Source organism: Microcaecilia unicolor, chromosome 2 (assembly GCF_901765095.1).
Source record: "Microcaecilia unicolor chromosome 2, aMicUni1.1, whole genome shotgun sequence".
Classification (NCBI taxonomy): Eukaryota; Metazoa; Chordata; class Amphibia; order Gymnophiona; family Siphonopidae; genus Microcaecilia; species Microcaecilia unicolor.
Window position 1 is genome coordinate 318,979,243 of NC_044032.1, and position 22,334 is coordinate 319,001,576.

The 22,334-nt window shown below is 50.2% G+C and overlaps 1 protein-coding gene across 1 annotated transcript in view; it reads right to left on the reverse strand.

Annotated features, from left to right (window-relative positions):
* The window catches only part of NIPSNAP3A (nipsnap homolog 3A), a 197,931-nt gene that overhangs the window by 16,739 nt on the left and 158,858 nt on the right, over positions 1-22,334 (reverse strand). Inside the window, 1 exon segment of the mRNA XM_030194330.1 lies at positions 15,332-15,418. Coding sequence (XP_030050190.1) covers positions 15,332-15,418 — 87 coding nt within the window.

Here is a 22,334-nt window from a genome sequence, read left to right on the forward strand (position 1 = left end):
ACAATGGAAGCAGGCTGGGCAGGTTCATTCACACGGGAGGTGGGGTGGGGGCAGTAGCTGCAAATAACAGATTTTAAACAAAAAATTGGCAAATTACCCACCCCCTACCTTCTAGACAGTAATGCAAAATTCTGTTGACTTCTGAAAAAAGAGATGACTGGCAATGCTTACTTCCTGAGTTCTAAGCATATCTTACAGGGCCCCTACACGTAGGAACAAAGTATGTGCTTGAAGTCTCGGCAGCCATTCTGAAGAAGCGGTGGCAGCAGGCAGGAAAGAGTGTGGTTCTTTTCTGCCCTGAAGAGGCCACTAGACCACCAGGGCACATTATGGTATGTTCAGGGAGGGCACCCTGAAGCTTGGGGGGAGAAGGTGAGCCCGCCCATCTGCCAGCCAACCTGGACAAACGGGCTGGCTGGAAAAAAACACCTGGACCCCCGACAGTCCCCTAAAAGGGAGGACATGTCCGGGGAAATCTGGACTTATGTTAACCCTAAAGGGGAAGAGTGACATTTGCAGGGGGTAGTTTTGAGGGTTAGAGACAGTTTGTGGGGTGTTATGTCAATTGAAGGTAGGGTATTTTTTGGTTTGGGGCAGCTGTGAGGGGAATAGTTTTTATGGTGGGGCAGTTTACAGGATGATGGGACAGTTTAGGCACTTTTTTTTGGTGTGGGTCTATTGTAGGAAGTAGTGTTAAGGGCTAGGGGTGGTTTACTTTTTGGATATGAGTCTGTGTTTGGAGATAGAGAAGTTTGCAGTCTGGTGGGCCAGTTACAGGGGGACAGATTTTGGAGATGGGACAGTTTGCACGATAGTGTGGCACATAAAGGGGTAGTTTTGGGGCTGTGAGGATAGATTCAGGGTTTGGAAGAGTAGGGAATTCCGCCTTTCAACCTGCCTTTACAGCTACATTTCACTCTAAGTTTCAATGCTAATGAAGCTGCAACTCCTTTTCCCACAGAAATGTATAGAGCAGTGGTCTTGTTTAATTTTTAACTCAGGGCCAATTTGAATCTAAATGAGCTGAAGGAGAGCCACCAAATATTTTCCTATATTGGGCTGTGACACTGCTGACCAGTATGTGCTAATGACATCCATCACTTGTAGACCATCTTAAAACTTTTCATTAGTGGTATCCTCAAGAAGGTCTGCCATTTCCAAATGCATTTTCTTGTCCTTCAAGCATGTGGCTCTTCCTATCACCCACTTCCTCCTTTCTGTCCTGCATTTGGATAGAGAGGCAGAGAGTAGCAGAAAAAAAACCCCAGAATGAAGATGGGGCAGCCCAAGATGTCTCCAGGGGCTGCCACTGGTCCCCAGGCCTTACTATGAAGAACACTGGCTTAGGGTCCTATTTCTTTCTTTTTTTTTTTTTGGATGGGGTGGGGGGCTCATTTCTCTTGAATCCTTGGTCTGATTTGGTCCATTTCCAAACAAAGGGTATCTTTTTACTGTCTTTTCCAGCATGCCAAGTTTCATCCCATTCCATTAATTATTCTCTGCTATGGAAGCTGCAACTTCTTCCCCACTTTCTCCTATCATTCTCTTCCCCAGTCATCTGATACTGCTTTCCCTCTCACCTTTCATTTTTCTCCTCCCTCACTGTTACTATAAGGGCAAGCAATTTCCTCTGCTGGCTCAGTCTCAGGTTGTTTATCCATGTTGCATTTGTAGCCTCCTGCCATGCTATCATTCACATTACAAGTGCAGCCCAATCTACAAGTCCTGGCCATGCAACTGTCATCACTGGCTAACACAGTCTCTGTGCTCTTAAACCAATGCCCATGGCTCGGATGCAACTGAACTATGGCACGCATGTGTGGACTGCGTCATCTCCATTTTTCTACTATTATGCTCAGTTCTCTTCTGCCCTGCCAGTCCTACTGCTGCCCAAATATGACATTCCCACCACAAATACAGTTCTGCATTTATAGGGTCTCACAATGATCAATGTACCAATCTCAGTGGAATGTTGCTTCTACAATTAAATCTAAGATTTGAAAACTAGGGCAAAGCACTACAGCCTGGGAAATGCAGCAAGAACCAACTTTCTTGAACGGGCAACCCAATGATATAACACTACTCTTAGGGCTGATATGTAATCAGGTGAATTATTTGTTCTACCTTTAACCAGATAGTTGAAAAAGAAAGCTATCCAGTTAAATCAACCTGTTTGAATAAAATAGTTATAAGCACATAAGCACCGCCATACTGGGAAAAGACCAAGGGTCCATCAAGCCCAGCATCCTGTCTCTGACAGCGGCCAATCCAGGCTTCAAGAACTCGGCAACCCCCCCCCCCCCCCCAAAAAAAAAAAAAAAAAAAAAAATTTAATAATGTTCAATGGACTTTTCCTTCAGGAATCTGTCCAAACCCCCCTTAAACTCCGTAAGGCCAGCTGCTGTCACTACATTCTCCGGCAATGAGTTCCAGAGTCCAACTACATGCTGTGTAAAGAAACATTTCTCCTATTTGTTTTAAATCTACCACATTCTAGCTTCATCTTGTGTCCCCTGGTTCTATTATTGTTTGAAAGCGTAAACAAATGCTTCACATCTGTCCGCTCTACTTCGCTCATTATCTTGTAGACTTCTATCATATCACCCCTCAGCCACCTTTTTCTCCAAGCTGAAGAGCCCTAACCTTCTCAGCCTTTCCTCACAGGGAAGTCGTTCCATCCCTTTTATCATTTTCATCGCCCTTCTCTGCACCTTCTCTAATTCCTTTATATCTTTTTTGAGATGCGGCAACCAGAATTGGACACAATATTCAAGGTGCGGTCGCACCATGGAATGATACAACGGCATTATAATCCTTGTGTTTGTTTTCCATCCCTTTCCTAATAATACTCAACATTCTGTGCACTTTCTTAGCTGCCACAGCACACTGAGCAGAAGTTTTCAACGTCTTATCAACGATAACTCCCAGATCCCTTTCTAGGTCTGTGACTCCTAACGCGGAACTTTGCCTGACATAGCTGTAATTCGGGTTCCTCTTACCCACATGCATCACTTTGCACTTGCCAACATTGAACTTCATCTGCCACTTGGACGCTCAATCCCCCAGTCTCGCGAGGTCCTCCTGTAATCTTTCACACTCCTCCTAAGACTTGACAACCCTGAATAACTTTGTGTCATCTGCGAATTTAATTACCTCACTAGTTACTCCCATCTCTAGGTCATTTATAAATATGTTAAAAAGCAGCGGTCCCAGCACAGACTCCTGAGGGACCTCACTAACTACCCTTCTCCATTGAGAATACTGACCATTCCATCCTACTCTCTGCTTCCTATGTTTCAACCAGCTCTTAAATCCATAGTAATACCCTACCTCCGATCCCATGACTCTCCAGTTTCCTCTGGAGTCTTTCATGAGGCACTTTGTCAAACGCCTTCTGAAAATCCAGATACACAATATCCACCAGCTCCCCATTGTCCATATGTTTGTTCACTCCCTCAAAATGCTGTAGATTGGTGAGACAAGACTTCCCTTCACTAAATCCGTGCTGACTGGATCTTATATCTTGGGTTTGTTGTGTTGGCAGTCAGCTGAATAGTGTTGAATAATGGCTGTATCACCTAATGTTTGTGACATCCCTATCATGTCTTCATGCCCTCTCGCTTTTTAAACTGGTTAAATTTTGTCTGGACAAAATTAAATCAGTCGTGGGGTGGGGTGGGGTGGGGGGGACAGATGGCATTAGGTGGTTAACCAGTTACATACTTTTGAATAAATCCCTTTAGGGTCCTTTAACTGATCTTTGGTAAGCACTAGCATGTGCTTACCACTGCTTAAAAGGGTTTACCACGGTACACACTGAGGGGTCCCACGGTAACCTTGCAATGTGTGTGCAATAAATAAATAAGGGGATAAACAGTCAGCCAGTGGCAGTAAGCATTTTTGCTAACTGCTGCTGGTTATTCCCGGATATTACTACTACTACTACTCAACATTTCTAAAGCGCTACCAGACTTACGCAGCGCTGTACAGTCAAACATGAAAATAGACAGTCCCTGCTCAAAAGAGCTTACAATCTAAAGGACATAACAACAGAGACAATCAAATTAGGACAGCATAGTACAGGGTATGATACATACCTGTAGCAGTTGTTCTCCGAGGACAGCAGGCTGATTGTTCTCACGACTGGGTGACGTCCGCGGCAGCCCCCACCAACCGGAAATAAGCTTCGCGGGACGGTCGACACGCAGGGCACGCCCACCGCGCATGCGCGGCCGTCTTCCCGCCCGTGCGCGACCGCTCCCGCCAGTTGAATGACTAGCAAAAAATATGAAATACACAACTCCAAAGGGGAGGAGGGAGGGAAGGTGAGAACAATCAGCCTGCTGTCCTCGGAGAACAACTGCTACAGGTATGTATCATACCCTTTCTCCGAGGACAAGCAGGCTGCTTGTTCTCACGACTGGGGTATCCCTAGCTCTCAGGCTCACTCAAAACAAGAACCCAGGTCAATTGAACCTCGCAACGGCGAGGAAACAACAGAAATTGACCTACGAAGAACAACTAACTGAGAGTGCAGCCTGACCAGAATAAATTCGGGTCCTGGAGGGTGGAGTTGGATTTACACCCCAAACAGATTCTGCAGCACCGACTGCCCGAACCGGCTGTCGCGTCGGGTATCCTGCTGGAGGCAGTAATGTGATGTGAATGTGTGGACAGATGACCACGTCGCAGCCTTGCAAATCTCTTCAATAGTGGCTGACTTCAAGTGGGCCACTGACGCTGCCATGGCTCTAACACTATGAGCCGTGACATGACCCTCAAGAGTCAGCCCAGCCTGGGCGTAAGTGAAGGAAATGCAATCTGCTAGCCAATTGGAGATGGTGCGTTTCCCGACAGCGACCCCTAGCCTGTTAGGGTCGAAAGAAACAAACAATTGGGCGGACTGTCTGTGGGGCTGTGTCCGCTCCAAGTAGAAGGCCAATGCTCTCTTGCAGTCCAATGTGTGCAACTGACGTTCAGCAGGGCGGGTATGCGGCCTGGGGAAGAATGTTGGCAAGACAATTGACTGGTTAAGATGGAACTCCGACACCACCTTCGGCAGGAACTTTGGGTGGGTGCGGAGCACTACTCTGTTGTGATGAAATTTGGTATATGGAGCATGAGCTACTAGGGCTTGAAGCTCACTGACCCTACGAGCTGAAGTAACTGCCACCAAGAAAATGACCTTCCAGGTCAAGTACTTCAGATGGCAGGTATTCAGTGGCTCAAAAGGAGGTTTCATCAGCTGGGTGAGGACGACGTTGAGATCCCATGACACAACAGGAGGCTTGATAGGGGGCTTTGACAAAAGCAAGCCTCTCATGAATCGAACGACTAAAGGCTCTCCAGAGATGGCTTTTCCTTCCACACGATAATGGTAAGCACTAATCGCACTAAGGTGATTCCTTACTGAGTTGGTCTTGAGGCCAGACTCTGATAAGTGCAGAAGGTATTCAAGCAGGTTCTGTGCAGGGCAAGAACGAGGTTCTAGGGCCATGCTCTCACACCACACGACAAACCTCCTCCACTTGAAAAAGTAACTCTTTTTAGTGGAATCCTTCCTAGAGGCAAGCAAGACCCGGGAGACACCCTCAGACAGACCCAACGCAGTGAAGTCTACGCCCTCAACATCCAGGCCGTGAGAGCCAGAGACTGGAGGTTGGGGTGCAGCAACGCTCCGTCGTTCTGCGAAATGAGAGTCGGAAAACACTCCAATCTCCACGGTTCTTCGGAGGACAACTCCAGAAGAAGAGGGAACCAGATCTGGCGGGGCCAAAAGGGCGCGATCAGAATCATGGTGCCGCGGTCTTGCTTGAGCTTCAGTAAGGTCTTCCCCACCAAAGGTATGGGAGGATAAGCATACAGGAGGCCGGTCCCCCAATGGAGGAGAAAGGCATCCGACGCTAGCCTGCCGTGTGCCTGAAGTCTGGAACAGAACAGAGGCAGCTTGTGGTTGGTCTGAGAGGCGAAAAGGTCCACCGAGGGGGTGCCCCACGCTCGGAAGATCTTGCGTACCACTCTGGCATGGAGCGACCACTCGTGCGGTTGCATGACTCTGCTCAGTCTGTCGGCCAGACTGTTGTTTACGCCTGCCAGGTACGTGGCTTGGAGGAGCATGCCGAACCGACACGCCCAACGCCACATCCCGACGGCCTCCTGGCACAGGGGGCGAGATCCGGTGCCCCCCTGCTTGTTGACGTAATACATTGCAACCTGATTGTCTGTCCGAATTTGGATAATTTGACAGGACAGCCGATCTCTGAAAGCCTTCAGTGCGTTCCAGATCGCTCGGAGCTCCAGGAGGTTGATCTGTAGATCCTTTTCCTGGAGGGACCACAGACCCTGAGTGTGGAGCCCATCGACATGGGCTCCCCACCCCAGGCGAGATGCATCCGTCGTCAGCACTTTCGTGGGCTGCGGAATTTGGAATGGACGTCCCAGGGTCAAATTGGTCCGGATGGTCCACCAGAGCAGTGAAGTGCGGCAACTGGTGGAGAGGCGGATGACATCTTCTAGATTCCCGGTGGCTTGAAACCACTGGGAAGCTAGGGTCCATTGAGCAGATCTCATGTGAAGACGAGCCATGGGAGTCACATGAACTGTGGAGGCCATATGACCCAGAAGTCTCAACATCTGCCGAGCTGTGACCTGCTGAGACGCTCTGGTCTGCGAAGCCAGGGCCAAGAGATTGGTAGCCCTCGCTTCGGGAAGGTAGGCCTGAGCCGTCTGGGTATTCAGCAGCGCTCCTATGAATTCCAGAGACTGAGTAGGCTGGAGATGGGACTTTGGGTAATTTATCACAAACCCCAGCAGCTCCAGAAGTTGAATAGTGCACTGCATGGACCGGAGGGCTCCTGCCTCCGAGGTGCTCTTGACCAGCCAATCGTCGAGATATGGGAACACGTGCACTCCCAGCTTGCGTAGATACGCCGCCACCACCACGAGGCACTTTGTAAACACTCGTGGGGCAGAGGCGAGCCCAAAGGGCAGCACACAATACTGAAAGTGCCGTGCGCCCAGGCGGAATCTGAGATACTGTCTGTGAGCTGGCAGTATCGGGATGTGAGTGTATGCGTCCTTTAAATCCAGGGAACATAGCCAATCGTTTTTCTGAATCATTGGCAGAAGGGTGCCCAAGGAAAGCATCCTGAACTTTTCTTTGACCAGGAATTTGTTCAGGTCTCTCAGGTCTAGGATGGGACGCATCCCCCCTGTTTTCTTTTCCACAAGGAAGTACCTGGAATAGAATCCCTGCCCTTCCTGCCCGGGTGGTACGGGCTCGACCGCATTGGCGCTGAGAAGGGCGGAGAGTTCCTCTGCAAGTACCTGCTTGTGAAGGGAGCTGAAAGACTGAGCTCCCGAAGGACAAATTGGAGGCAGGGAGGCCAAATTCAGGGCGTATCCGCACCGCACTATTTGGAGAACCCACTGGTCGGAGGTTATGAGAGGCCACCTTTGGTGAAAAAATTTTAACCTCCCTCCGACCGGCAGATCGTCCGGTACGGACACTTGTAGGGCGGCTATGTTCCCGTGGATCCAGTCAAAAGCCCGTCCCCGGCTTTTGCTGTGGAGGCGCAGGGGGCTGCTTAGGCGCACGCTGTTGACGAGAACGAGCGCGCTGGGGCTGTCCCTGTGCCTGGCGAGGCCTTCGGGCCGGCTGGTTGTACCTACGCTTTGCAAAAGAATAGGGTGCAGCCTGCCGTGCCCGGGAAAAAACGCCCACCCGTGGGGGCGGGTGCTGAAGGCGCCCGGTGGGAGAGCTTGTCGAGAGCGGTTTCCCGCTGATGCAGTTGGTCCACCATCTGCTCGACCTTCTCACCGAAAATGTTATCCCCCCGGCAAGGGACGTCAGCCAGTCTCTGCTGGGTGCGGTTGTCCAGGTCAGAGGCACGCAGCCATGAGAGCCTGCGCATCACTATACCTTGGGCCGCAGCACGAGATGCCACGTCACAGGTGTCAAAAATCCCCCTGGACAGGAACTTTCTGCACGCCTTCAGCTGCCTGACCACCTCCTGATAAGGCCTGGACTGCTCCGGCGGGAGCTTATCGACCAGGTCCGCCAGCTGTTGCACATTGGTCCGCATGTGGATGCTCATATAGAGCAGGTAAGATTGGATGCGGGTCACGAGCATGGAGGATTGGTAGGCCTTCCTCCCAAATGAGTCCAGAGTGCGAGACTCCCGCCCCGGGGGCGCCGAGGCGGTATCCCTCGAACTCCGTGCCCTCTTGAGAGCAGAATCCACGACCGCTGAGTCATGGGGCAACTGGGGCCGCATGAGCTCTGGGTCAGAGTGGATCCTGTACTGGGACTCTGCTTTCTTGGGAATGGTGGGATTAGTTAGTGGTCGCACCCAGTTCCGGAGCAGCGTCTCCTTCAGGACATTGTGCAGCGGTACCGTGGAGGACTCTCTAGGTGGTGATGGATAGTCGAGGACCTCGAGCATCTCGGCCCTCGGCTCTTCCACAGAGACCACGGGAAAGGGAATGCTTATAGACATATCCCGCACAAAGGAGGCAAAGGAGAGACTCTCAGGAGGTGAGAGCTTCCTCTCCGGTGACGGCGTGGGGTCCGAGGGAAGGCCCGTAGACTCCTCTGAGGAGAAATATCTCGGGTCCTCCTCTTCCCCCCACGAGTCCTCATCCTCGGTATCGGACATTAGCTCATGTAGCTGCGTCCGGTACCGGGCCCGGCTCGACGTCGAGGCACCGAGGTCTCGGTGTCGTCGAGCGGTGGACTCCCGCGCCGGCGGGGACGGAGCTCCCTCCATCGACGTCGACGGGGACTCCACCTGCGTGGCTGTCGAGACCGGCACCGCAAGCGGCGGCGGTGTCGACTGCCCCGGCGCCGGGCTAGAGCTCGCCGGCGCCACAGTCATCGGCGCCGAGGGCGCAAGCACCCCCGGCGCCGGCACAGCCTGGCGCATCAGCCCTTCCAGGATCCCCGGAAGGATGGCTCTGAGGCACTCGTCCAGGCCCGCTGCCGGGAAAGGCGGTGGGGCCGGTAAGGGTGTCGGTGCCGGAAGCTGCTGGGGGCCAGGAGACGGCACCGAGGTGCCGGAACCCCGACGCGTCGGTACCTCCACCACCGACGGAGATCTCTCCTCTCTGCGATGACGCTTCGGCGTCGACTCCTCTTCAGGGTGCACCGAGGGCTCCCGGTGACGGCGCTTCTTGTCTTTTTTCCGGTGCACGTCACCGGTGCCGGAGGGCATGGAGGAGGAGGAGGTCGATCCCCCTCGGTCTCGGGGTACCGGGTCCGACAGGGTTCGGTCCCGTGGCTCACGAGTTGAGGGAGTGACCGGGGCCGACTGCCCACGCGGTCTCTCTACCCCACTCTCGCCGGCGGACCGGCGGGCCGACGGGACCTGTTCTCCTGGGGTCGCTGCCATCGGTGCCGATGTCTCGGGCATCGATACCGGTACCGAAGAACCGGTCTTCGATACCGATGCCGTCGAGGTCGACGTCGAGGGGCCGGCGCAAGTTCCAAAAAGACGGTCCCGCAGAACTTGCCTCGCAACCTGAGTCCGTTTCCGGAGACCGAGACACAAAACGCACGACTTGAGATTGTGCTCCGGCCCGAGGCACTGGAGGCACCAAGCGTGGGTGTCGGTCTGCGAGATCGGCCGGCCGCAGCGACCACACTTTTTAAATCCACTCGGGACCTTCGAGGACATCGACGGAAAAAATCGCGTCGGCGAAGTCAAAGTCGGCAATGGTGGCTAAAATCACACCACGAAAACTGAAACCGACCGAGCGGCCACTAGGCCGCAACGAGGCGTCCCCGCTAGAAAGCGAGGGAAAAGAAGGAGCGCGTGCTCCACACGCGCAAAATTCTTTTTTTTTTTTTTTTTTTTTTTAATAAAAGAGAAAGAAGAAGAAGAAGAGGCCGAACAGGCCAAAAGCGACGATCCGCGTAAACGCGGTCGAAAAAATCCGGCGGCTGAAACGAGAGAGAGGGGAAAACACAACTCTCTCAGTCGCGGAAAAAAAGTAACTGGCGGGAGCGGTCGCGCACGGGCGGGAAGACGGCCGCGCATGCGCGGTGGGCGTGCCCTGCGTGTCGACCGTCCCGCGAAGCTTATTTCCGGTTGGTGGGGGCTGCCGCGGACGTCACCCAGTCGTGAGAACAAGCAGCCTGCTTGTCCTCGGAGAAATATGATTACACAATAGTTCATAGGGACAGACTAATAGATCTAAACAGCTAAAGACAATTAAGGTATGCAAATGCATAATACAGACAGATTGGTAGTGGTAATGAATAGAGGAGTAATGGTTAGGTTAAGTGCCAAAGGCAGAGTCAAAAAGATGGGCTTTGAGCAAGGATTTGAAGATGGGTAGGGATGGGGCCTGACGTATCAGTTCAGGAAGTCTATTCCAGGCAAAGGGTGAAGCGAGGCAGACAGGGCGGAGTCTGGAGTTAGCAGAGGTGGAGAAGGGAGCAGAAAGGAGGGATTTGTCCAATGAGCGGAGGTTCCGGGTAGGAATGTAGGGGGAGATGAGGGTGGAGAGGGTAAGGAGGGGCAGCAGAGTGAGAGCATTTCTAGGTTAGTAGGAGAAGCTTGAATTGTATGTGGTAACGGATCGGAAGCCAGTGAAGTGACTTCAGGAGAGGGCTGATGTGAACATATCAGCTCTGGCGGAAAATAAGACGTACCGCGGAATTCTGAACAGATTGAAGGGGGGATAGATGGCTAAGTGGGAGGCCAGTGAGGAGCAGGTTGCAGTAATCTAGGCGAGAGGTAATAAGAGTGTGGATGAGGGTGCATGTGGTGTGCTCAGAGAGGAAAGGTCGAATTTTGTTGATGTTAAAGAGAACGAAGCAACAGGTATTGGCCGTCTGCTGGATATGAGCGGAGAAGGAGAGGGAGGAATAAAATATGACTCCTAGGTTGCGAGCAGATGAGAAAGGGAGGATGAGGGTGCCATCTACTGAAATAGAGAATGGAGGGAGAGGCGAGGTGGGTTTGGGGGGAAGACAATAAGCTCAGTTTTGGCCATGTTCAGTTTCAGGTGGCGGTGTGACATCCAGGCAGCTATGTCGGTCAAGCAGGCTGAAACTTTGGCTTGGGTTTCAGCAGTAATGTCAGATGTGGAGAGGTAGAGCTGGGTGTCGTCAGCATAAAGATGGTATTGGAAACCGTGAGATGAGATCAGAGAACCCAGGGAAGAAGTGTAAATGGAAAAAAGAAGAGGTCCAAGGACAGATCCCTGAGGTACTCCAACTGAAAGTGGGATAGGGGTGGAGGATGATCCACCAGAATATACTCTGAAGGTACGGTGGGAGAGATAAGAGAAGAACCAGGAAAGAACAGAGCCATGAAATCCAAATGAGGACAGTGTGGCAAGAAGAAGACTATGATTGACTGTGTCAAAAGCAGCGGATAGATCTAGGAGGATAAGGATGGAGTAATGGCCTTTGGATTTGGTGAGGAACAGATCATTACAGACTTTAGTGAGCGCTGCTTCAGTCAAATGTAGAGGGCGAAAGCTGGACTGAAGCGGATCAAGGATGGCATGAGAGGAGAGAAAATCAAGGCAGCGGCTGTGAACGGCACACTCGAGAAACTCGGAGAGGTAGGGTAAGAGGGAGATGGGACGGTAGTTGGATTGACAAGAAGAGTCTAATGACGGTTTTTTGAGGAGCAGTGTGACTACAGCATGTTTGAAGGGGTCAGGGACAGTTGCGGTGGAAAAAGAGAGGTTGAGGATGTGACAGATAGAGGGGGTGATGGTGGGAGAGATGGAGTTAAGTTGGTGGGAATGGGATAAGAGGGACAGGTAGTGCATTTCGAAGAGGAAAGAAAGTGGGCGGTTTCCTCTTCAGTGATATCAGGAAAGGAAGTGAAGGAGGCATGGGTTGGGTGATTGAGGGAGTGGGTTAAGGGAAGAAGAGGAGGAGGCGACTTGGCAGAGAATCCAAGGCTGATCTTCTGGACTTTGTCATGAAAGTAATCAGCCAGTGATTGAGGAGAGAGGGGGGGGGTAGGAGCTGAGGGTACTTTGAGGAGGGAGTTCAAGGTAGCGAAGAGACGACGAGGGGTTAGAGCCAAGAGAATTAGTCAGATGGGTGTAATAGTCTTGCTTGGCGAGGAATAGGGAGGACTGGAAGGAGGTCAGCATAAATCTGAAGTGGATGAAGTCAGCATGGGTGTGAGACTTCAGCCAGAGGCGTTCAGCAGAGCGGGCACAGGACCGTAGGTATACTAGGACCGTAGGGATACTAGGGGTCAGCCAGGGTTGAGGGTTGGTACGCCTTATGGTATGGGTGGTGAAGGGTGCAAGGGTGTCCAGAGCAAAGGAAAGAGTGGCATTGTAGGAGAAGACAGCCTTGTCGCAGACTTGAAGGAGAAGATGGAAGAGAGGAGATTAGAGACGCATGAGGAAAGGGAAGGAGGGGGTGATGAAGTGTGAAGGTGATCAGATGGTGGTCGGAGAGAGGAAGAGCTGAGGCGCAGAAGCTGGAGGGTGAGCAGATAGAGGAGAGGACAAGATCAAGACAGTGACCATTCTGGTGAGTAGGGGTGGTGGAGCTCAGCTGGAGATTGAAGGAGGATGTTAGAGTGAGGAATTGAGAAGCGTAAGAGTCGGATGGGTCATTAGCATGGATGTTGAAGTCACCAAGAATGAGGGACGGAGATGAAGGTTCAAGAAAAACGGAGAGCCAGGCATCAAAGTCAGTGAGGAAAGAAGAAAGGGACTTATCGGGGGGTCGGTAAATGACTGCGACTTGGAGTGGCAGCGGGTTGAATAAGCGGATGGAATGGACTTCAAAGGATGAGAAGGAGTGAGACTGAGGTATGAGAAGGGGCTAAAATCTGCAAGAGGGTGAAAGTAGAAACCCGACGCCGCCTCAGCGGCCAACTGGGCGAGGAGTGTGGTAAAAGAGGTAGCCTCCATGGCATAGGGCAGTGACTGAGGCAGTCGTCAGGTGGGAGCCAGGTTTCAGTTAGGGTGAGGAGTTGGAGAGAACGGGAGATGAAGAGGCGGGCATTCCATAGGGCGCACGAGAAGGGGAAGGAAGAGTGGGAGAGGAGGGGAATAGAAATGAGGTTGGAGACATTCCGGAGTGGTCTGTATAGATAGGATGAGGATTGGTGTGGGGGACCCGGATTCATGTCCCCTGCAGATAACAGGAGAAGGAGTAAGAGAATACAAAGAAGGGTAGGGGAGGTAGGGCGATGAAGGCGGGATGTGCATAGGAGGAATGGAGATGGGTCAACAGCAGGAAGGAAATGTTGAAGGTTGAGGGCTAAGGAGAAGGAAGGGGAAAGGAGAGAAAGTGAGGTGATGAGGGTAAGGGGAGGGTAAAGTGTAGCAGCAGTGTAAAGTGTTTTTGGGCTAAGAAGTAGGTTGGGAAGAGACAGCATCAGGAACAGAGTGTGCACAGGGGCCATGGTCATGGTCAGCAGAATTGGAATGCTGGAACGCTGGAATGTTGGAATGGGTGAATCTGGTACGCTGGGCTACCGGGGGAAGGTGACGAATCAGGAACGCACTAAGGTTACTTGCTCTAATGGAATCATGAGTAGTAGCTGGGATAAACTATGATAAAGAATAGATTGATTCAGAAATAGATGTAATTGGATGAGGTCAGTAGTGATAATTTGGGCTGTTAGGAAGGCTATTTAAGAAATGTCACTCTAGGGGTGGGAGGGACTAAGCCCAAATCAGGAGGACAGTGTTGTCTGCAGCCTATCTCCAAAAGGGTAGATTCTCTCTAAAGCTGCTTGCTCTAAGGCTGTTAGCTTTCCCCCCAGCAGAAACACTAGCCACACCCACGAAGTTTGAAACTGTTAGTAGGGGATGGGAGGAAATAGCAATGTTTGATGGAAGAGAGAGAAATCTGATAGCAGATAAGCTATTAAATGTAATGCTGAGAACAACAGATACCAATGAGCAATTCAATAAACAGGCACAACAGATAGGCAAAGCCTAAATCAGGAGGACAGTGTTGTCTGCAGCCTATCTCCAAAAGGGTGCCTTTGGCACTGAATATCCAGTTTATGCGGCACTGACTATTCAGAACTTAACCGGCCATGGGTTGCTCCATAAAGACAGGACTGTGTTTTATGCAGTCCCACTTATGTTGTTAACCTGGTCAGTTACGTGCTGAATATTGGAACTTCATTGGCCAAGTGCCAACTCTGCCCCTGGAACGCTGCCCCAAATAGCCAGCTTTCACTTAGGCACTAACTGCTAATTTTCAGCGGCAATAACTGGTTAAGTGCTGCTGAAAGTTAGCAACAGCCCAAAACAAGCAATTTAATCAGTCAGCAGCCATTTTTGGCTGTTTAAATAGCTTTTATAGACCAGTTAATTTTTTTGTACAGTGAAAAAAATTTATGTGCACTTAACCTGCCAAAACGGAAGCAATAGATGGACCCTGTCTATTGCTTTCATTGTGGCAAGTTAAGTGCATAAGAATTTTTTCACAATTTAAGTTTGGTACTTTGGGCTATTGGTTGAAGAATCGTGTTATGATTATAAGCCCGGACACAGAAAAAGACCGTTCGTCTATGGTTGTGTGTGTGTGTGTGTGTGTGTGTGTGTGTGTGTGTGTGTATATATATATATATATATATATATATATTTATATTTTATTTTTTATATTTATTGCATTTGTATCCCACCTTTTCCCACCTATTTGTAGGCTCAAAGTGGCTTACAGATTGTGGTTATGACATAATCATTTCGTGTTAACAGGTACATTTCTTATAGTTTGAATGTTGGTAAGAGAAGATAAGCTTAGTCGTTTCATTATGACAATTACAATTCTTGCTGTTTAAAGATTGGGTAAGGGAGGATAGACAGGGAAGTGTTAGGTAAGTTAGAGGTGAGCTGTGGTAATTGTGTGATTTGTTGAAGTAGTTTATAGGCTATGTATTTTCCTTGTAGGCCTTTTGGAACAGATGAGTTTTCAGAGATTTGCGGAAGTTTAGTTACTTCGTTAATAGCTTTCAGGTCTGTAGGTAGATCATTCCACATCTTCTAAAAATTATAGTGTGTTTTGAATAAGCTTAAAATTTTTGCAACTTTATGGATAAAGGTTGGGAATAGTTTTGTGTGTATAGCATTAGCACATGAGCACTAATTCAGAAAATGGAAAATTGTTTATTTTCCGACTGCACTAAAAATGGCCTTAGCGCACAGGAAAGACCCGTATAAGGGCGCATTAAGGCGCAGCTTACTAAAAGGAACCCTTTGTCTTGATATTACAACAGAATACTGCAATCTTGTGACAATCCTTGAGTGAACCTCTATAGACAGAATAGCATGAAGATATAAGGGTAATGCATATAATTAGCTGTGCTAAAACTGTCTGCTAACTTACCAGCTGCTACCACTCTGGCATCCTCGTGGGCCAGGTGTCTTCCAGTAGCACGACTGTCTGAATTTTCATTCCACCACAGCACATAAACTATAATGAAAAAACCACCCCAAACACAAAATATTAATATTCTAGCTAAACTTTCATGGCCAATGTCACAGGCATGCTTTACTTATTTTTTCCCCCCAAAATGATATACCATGGGGTCAGTTTAGTGCCTTATTGTTTAGTGCGAGTCAAAAGAATATCCAATAGTTATGAGAGCTTTGTCAAAGGCACTATCAAAATACTGTTACTATATTATAAAGTGTCTAATATGCATTTACATGGACCATCATAACAGAGAGAGAGAGAGCTTATGTCGTTCATAAGAGAGATCACAGTCTCTGAAATCTAATCATCAGTTTGTTTTCTCATCCTTGAAAAAATGAAGATACATACCTGTAGCAGGTATTCTCCGAGGACAGCAGGCTGATTGTTCTCACGACTGGGTCGGCGTCCACGGCGGCCCGAAGAATGGAAATCTTCCCTAGCAACAAAAGTTTGCTACAGCCTTCGAGCGCCCGGGGCGCGCGCATGCGCAGCCATCTTCCCGCCTGTTGCGCGAGAGCCCTGATCAGTTCCATAACAAAGCAATAAGAAGGAGAAAGACAACTCCAAAGGGGAGGTGGGCGGGTATGTGAGAACAATCAGACTGCTGTCCTTGGAGAATACCTGCTACAGGTATGTATCTTCATTTTCTCCGAGGACAAGCAGACTGCTTGTTCTCACGACTGGGGTATCCCTAGCCCCCAGGCTCACTCAAAACAACAAAGAAAGGTCAATTGGGCCTCGCAACGGCGAGGACAGCACAAGGATTGACCTACGAACTAGAACATCTAACTGAGAGTGCAGCCTGGAACAGAATAAAAATGGGCCTAGGGGGATGGAGTTGGATTCTAAACCCCGAACAGATTCTGCAGCACCAACTTCCCGTAAGGACTATGTCATAACAAAACTCTGTAAGCCACATTGAGCCTGCAAATAGGTGGGAAAATGTGGGATACAAATGCAATAAATAAATAAACCGACTGTTGCGTCGGGTATCCTGCTGAAGGCAGTAGTGAGATGTGAATGTGTGGATTGAAGACTACGTCGCAGTCTTGCAAATCTCTTCTATAGTGGCTTACGTCAAGTGGGCCACTGACGCTGCAATGGCACTAACACTAGGAGCCGTGACATGACCCTCAAGAGTCAGCCCAGCTTGGGCATAAGTGAAGGAAATGCAATCTGCTAGCCAATTGGAAAAGGTGCGTTTCCCGACTGCGACTCCCCTTCTGTTGGGATCAAAAGAAACAAACATTTGGGCGGACTGTCTGAAGGGGTTTGTCCGCTCCAAGTAAAAGGCCAATGCTCTCTTGCAGTCCAAGGTGTGCAACTGACGTTCAGCAGGGCGGGTATGAGGACAGAGAAAAAATGTTGGCAAGACAATTGACTGGTTCAGATGGAACTCCGACACCACCTACAGCAAGAACTTAGGGTGAGTGTGGAGGACTACTCTGTTATGATGAAACTTGAGATAAGGAGCATGCACTACCAGGGCTTGAAGCTCACTGACCCTACGAGCTGAAGTAACAGCCACCAAGAAAATGACCTTCCAGGTCAAATACTTCAGATGGCAGGAATTCAGTGGCTCAAACGGAGGCTTCATCAGCTGGGTGAGAACGACGTTGAGATCCCATGACACTGGTGGAGGTTTGATGGGGGGCTTTGAAAAAAGCAAACCTCTCATGAAGCGAGCAACTAAAAGCTGTGCAGAGATCGGCTTACCTTCCACACGACAATGAAAAGCACTAATTGTGCTAAGGTGAACTCTTACTGAGTTGGTCTTGAGACCAGACTCCAACAAGTGTAGAAGGTATTCAAGCACGGTCTGTGTAGGACAAGAGCGAGGATCTAGAGCCTTGCTGTCACACCAGACGGCAAACCTCCTCCATTTGAAAAAGTAACACTTCTTCGTGGAATCTTTCCTGGAAGCAAGCAAAACTTGGGAGACACCCTCAGAGAGACCCAAGGAAGCGAATTCTACGCTCTCAACATCCAGGCCGTGAGAGCCAGAGACTGGAGGTTGGGATGCAGAAGCGCCCCCTAGTTCTGAGTTATGAGGGTTGGAAAACACTCCAATCTCCACGGTTCTTCGGAGGACAACTCCAGAAGAAGAGGAAACCAAATCTGACGCGGCCAGAAAGGAGCAATCAGAATCACGGTTCCGCAGTCTTGCCTGAGTTTCAGCAAAGTCTTCCCTACTAGAGGTATGGGAGGATAAGCATACAGAAGGCCTGTTCCCCAATGTAGGAGAAAGGCATCTGACGCTAGTCTGTCGTGGGCCTGAAACCTGGAACAGAACTGAGGGACCTTGTGATTGATCTGAGTGGCAAAAAGATCCACTGAGGGGGTGCCCCACTCTCAGAAGATCTTGCACACAACGCCCATGTTGAGTGACCACTCATGAGGTTGCATTATCCTGCTCAATCTGTCGGCCAGACTGTTGTTTACGCCTGCCAGATAGGTGGCTTGAAGTAGCATGCCGTGACGGCGAGCCCAAAGCCACATTTGGATGGCTTCCCAACACAGGGGGCGAGATCTGGTGCCCCCCTGCTTGTTGATGTAATACATCGCAACCTGATTGTCTGTCTGAATTTGGATGATTTGATAGGACAGCCGATCTCTGAAAGCCTTTAGAGCATTCCAGACCGCTCGCAACTCCAGAAAATTGATCTGAAGATCTTTTTCCTGGAGGGACCAAAGTCCTTGAGTGTGAAGCCCATTGACATGGGCTCCCCACCCCAGGAGGGATGCATCCGTTGGCAGCACTTTTTGTGGCTGAGGAATGTGAAAAGGACGTCCCAAGGTCAAATTGGATCGAATTGTCCACCATAGCAGGGAATTGTGAAAATCGGTGGAGAGCTGGATTGCATCCTCTAGATCCCCAGCAGCTTGATACCACTGGGAAGCTAGGGTCCATTGAGCTGATCTCATGTGCAGACGGGCCATGGGTGTCACATGAACTGTGGAGGCCATATGGCCTAGAAGTCTCAACATCTGCCGAGCTGTGATCTGCTGAGATGCTCTGGCCAGAGAAACCAGAGACAGAAGATTGTCTGCTCTCGCCTCGGAAAGATAGGCATGAGCCGTCTATGAGTTCAGCAGAGCTCCTATAAATTCTAGTTTTTGAACCGGAAGAAGATGGGACTTTGGGTAATTTATAACAAATCCGAGCAGCTCCAGCAGTTGTATAATCATCTGCATGGACTGTAGAGCCCTTGCCTCTGAGATGTTCTTCACCAGCCAATCGTCGAGACAAGGGAAAACATGTACTCCCAGTCTGCATAGCGACGTTGCAACTACCGCCAGGCATTTTGTAAAGACCCAGGGCGTAGACGCCAGACCAAAGGGCAGCACACAATACTGGAAGTGCTGCGTTCCCAGACAGAATCAAAGATACTTCCTGTGAGCTGGAAGTATCGGGATGTGAGTATAAGCATAAGTCCAGAGAGCATAGCCAATCGTTCTCCTGAATCATGGGAAGAAGGGTGCCCAGGGAAAGCATTCTGAACTTCTCTCGGACCAGAAATTTGTTCAGGGCCTTTAGGTCTGGGATGGGATGCACCCCCGTATTTTCTTTTGTACAAGGAAGTACCTGGAATAGAATCCCAGCCCTTCTTGCCCTGGTGGAACGGGCTCGACCGCATTGGCGCTGAGAAAGGCGGAGAGTTCCTCTGCAAGTACCTGCCTGTGCTGGAAACTGAAGGACTGAGCTCCCGGTGGGCAATTTGGAGGTGTGGAGATCAAATTGAGGGAGTATCCTGACCGGACTATTTGAAGAACCCACTGATCGGAGGTTATGAGAGGCCACCTTGGGTGAAAAAATTTTAGCCTCCCTCCAACCGGCAGATCGTCCAGCACACACACTTTTATGGCAGCTATGCTCAACTGGAGCCGGTCAAAAGCCCGTCCCTTGCTTTTGCTGGGGAGCCACAGGGGCCTGCTTTGGCGCACGCTGTTGATATGAACGAGCGCACTGGGGCTGAGCCTGAGAAGGCTGTCGAGAAGGAGGATTGTACCAACGCCTATTATATGCATAGGGAGCATTCCTTCAGTCGAGGTAGAAGCAGAAGGCGCCCGGCGGGAGCGATTGTCCATAGCGGTTACCCGCTGCGTGATCTGATCGACCACCTGCTCGACTTTCTCGCCAAAAATGTTATCCCCCCGGCAAGGAGCATCCGCAATCCACTGCTGGACTCGATTGTCCAGGTCAGAGGCATGCAGCCATGAGAGTCCGCGCATCACTATACCCTGGGCAGTGGTTCTGGATACAACATCAAAAGAATTGTAAGCACCCTGGACAGGAATTTACGACACGCCTTCTGCTGCCTGACCACCTCCTGAAAAGGCCTGGCCTGCTCCGGAGGGAGCTTATCGACCAAGTCCGCCAGTTGCTTCACCTTGTTCCTCAAGTGAATGCTGGTGTAGAGCATTTTTTGAAGCAGGGAGACACACCCTGACTTGGATAGAAATCCCGATGATATCAGGTGCTAGTTCCTCCTGATGAAGGACACTTCCGAAATGTGGACTTGCATATTTAAATGCGGTCTCGCATAGAGAAACGAGAAACTGGAGAAAAGGAGAATATCAGCTGGCTTTAAGACTTTGAAAAGGTCTTTTCAATGAGGAGTGAATGTTGGTGATTAGCGTCCCTCACTAGCCTTTCTCACCCAGCGGGGTTCCTCATGGATCACAGGTTTAATTGCGTTCCAGCATAGCCATTTGGAAATACAAAGACACTTGGGCTTTGCATTTAAGGAATTGAATGGAGTAAATCAGTATAAACATTGATAGACATTTGAACTGGGACTTAAGAAGAATATCAGAAGTACATCGGAAGACATTGATTTGAAAATGTTCTGACATAAGGCAGAGAAACTGCTGTATAGTAAATGTATTGTATTGAAAAGTGAATATAGAACTTAAATGGTTAATTAATTAACAAGGGAACATGTAAAGACACTGTGAGATATGTGTGAAGGTAAAATTATGTATCATACCTGATAATTTTCTTTCCATTAATCATAGCTGATCAATCCACTGGTGGGTTGTGTCCATCTACCAGCAGGTGGAGATAGAGAACAATCCTTTTGCCTCCCTATATGTGGTCATGTGCTGCCGGAAACTCCTCAGTATGTCGATATCCAAGGTCCATCCGCAGGACTCAGCACAGAGAATTACACCCACAAAGGGACACTCTGCCCAGCTCACCACCGCCGAAACGGGGGAGGGGAATTAACCCAGCTCATCCCCACACAAGTGGGGGAGGGGAATCCGTCCAGCTCATCCCCGCGGAGCGGGGGAGGGACACCACACCCGCCGATGCGGGGGGATCTGGCTTATCCTGCAACCGCAACCGCGGGAGGAGCTGACTGACCCTAACACCGCCGAAGCGGGAGGGGTAAAAAGCTGCCTTACTGCCGCACGAAGCGGGAGGGAGCGCCGGCAGAATTTAAGTCTCAATCCAGCCCCGTAAAACGGAGGGGAGAGGAATGCAGCAGCTCACTGTAACACAAATTCGTCTCAACTCTTGAAGAATCCATTGAAAAACTTGAACACGAAGTCCTCCTGAACAGGAACTGAAGACTAAACTTGAACCTGAAATGCAACCAGAATATAAACAATACAGATATCTGGGAGGGGCTATGGATTGATCAGCTATGATTAATGGAAAGAAAATTATCAGGTATGATACATAATTTTACCTTCCATATCATCATGCTGATCAATCCATAGACTGGTGGGATGTACCGAAGCAGTACTCACCCAGGGCGGGACATAGAAATCCCTGACCGCAACACTGAAGCTCCAAACCGGGCCTCCGCCCGAGCAGCCACAGTCAAGCGGTAATGCCTGGAGAAGGTATGGGCCGATGCCCAAGTTGCCGCCTTGCAAATCTCTTCCAAGGAGACGGACCCGGCCTCTGCCAACGAGGCCGCCTGAGCTCTAGTGGAGTGAGCCTTCAGCTGGATAGGCGGCACCTTCCCCGCGGCCACATAAGCCGCTGCAATGGCTTCCTTGACCCATCTTGCCACTGTAGGCTTAGCAGCCTGCAGACCCTTACGAGGACCTGCAAACAGGACATGCAGATGATCCGACTTCCGGAAATCATTGGTCACTTCCAAGTATCTGATGATGACTCGTCTCACATCCAGATATTTGAGAGCAAAGTATTCCTCTGGGTAGTCCTCCCTACGAAAGGAAGGGAGACAGAGCTGCTGATTCACATGGAAGCGAGAAACAACCTTGGGCAGGAAGGAAGGCACTGTGCGAATAGACACTCCTGCCTCAGTGAACTGCAGAAAGGGCTCTCGACATGAGAGTGCCTGGAGCTCGGAAACTCTTCTGGCTGAAGTGATAGCCACCAAAAAGACTGCTTTCAACGTCAGGTCTTTCAGAGATGCCCTTGACAAGGGTTCAAAAGGCGGCTTCTGCAAGGCTCTTAGCACCAGGTTGAGATTCCACGCAGGCACCACTGAGTGCAGAGGAGGGCGCAGGTGATTAACTCCCTTGAGAAAGCGCACCACATCTGGCTGCGAAGCCAGGGAAGCACCCTTCAGGCGGCCCCTGAGGCAAGCCAGAGCCGCTACCTGGACTTTAAGGGAACTGAGCGACAGGCCTTTCCCCAGACCTTCTTGCAGGAACGCCAACACTGAAGAAATTGGAGCAGTGAAGGGAGAAAGTGAGCCTGCTTCACACCATGCTGCAAAGGTACGCCAAACCCTGGCGTAAGCAGTAGAAGTAGAGCGCTTCCTCGCTCTTAGCATAGTGGCGATGACCTTGTCTGAGAAGCCCTTCTTTCTCAGACGCTGCCGCTCAATAGCCAGGCCGTAAGACCAAATGGGGAGGGATCCTCCATCACCACGGGACCCTGATGCAACAGGCCCTGCTCCACTGGCAGCCGCAGAGGATCGTCCACTGA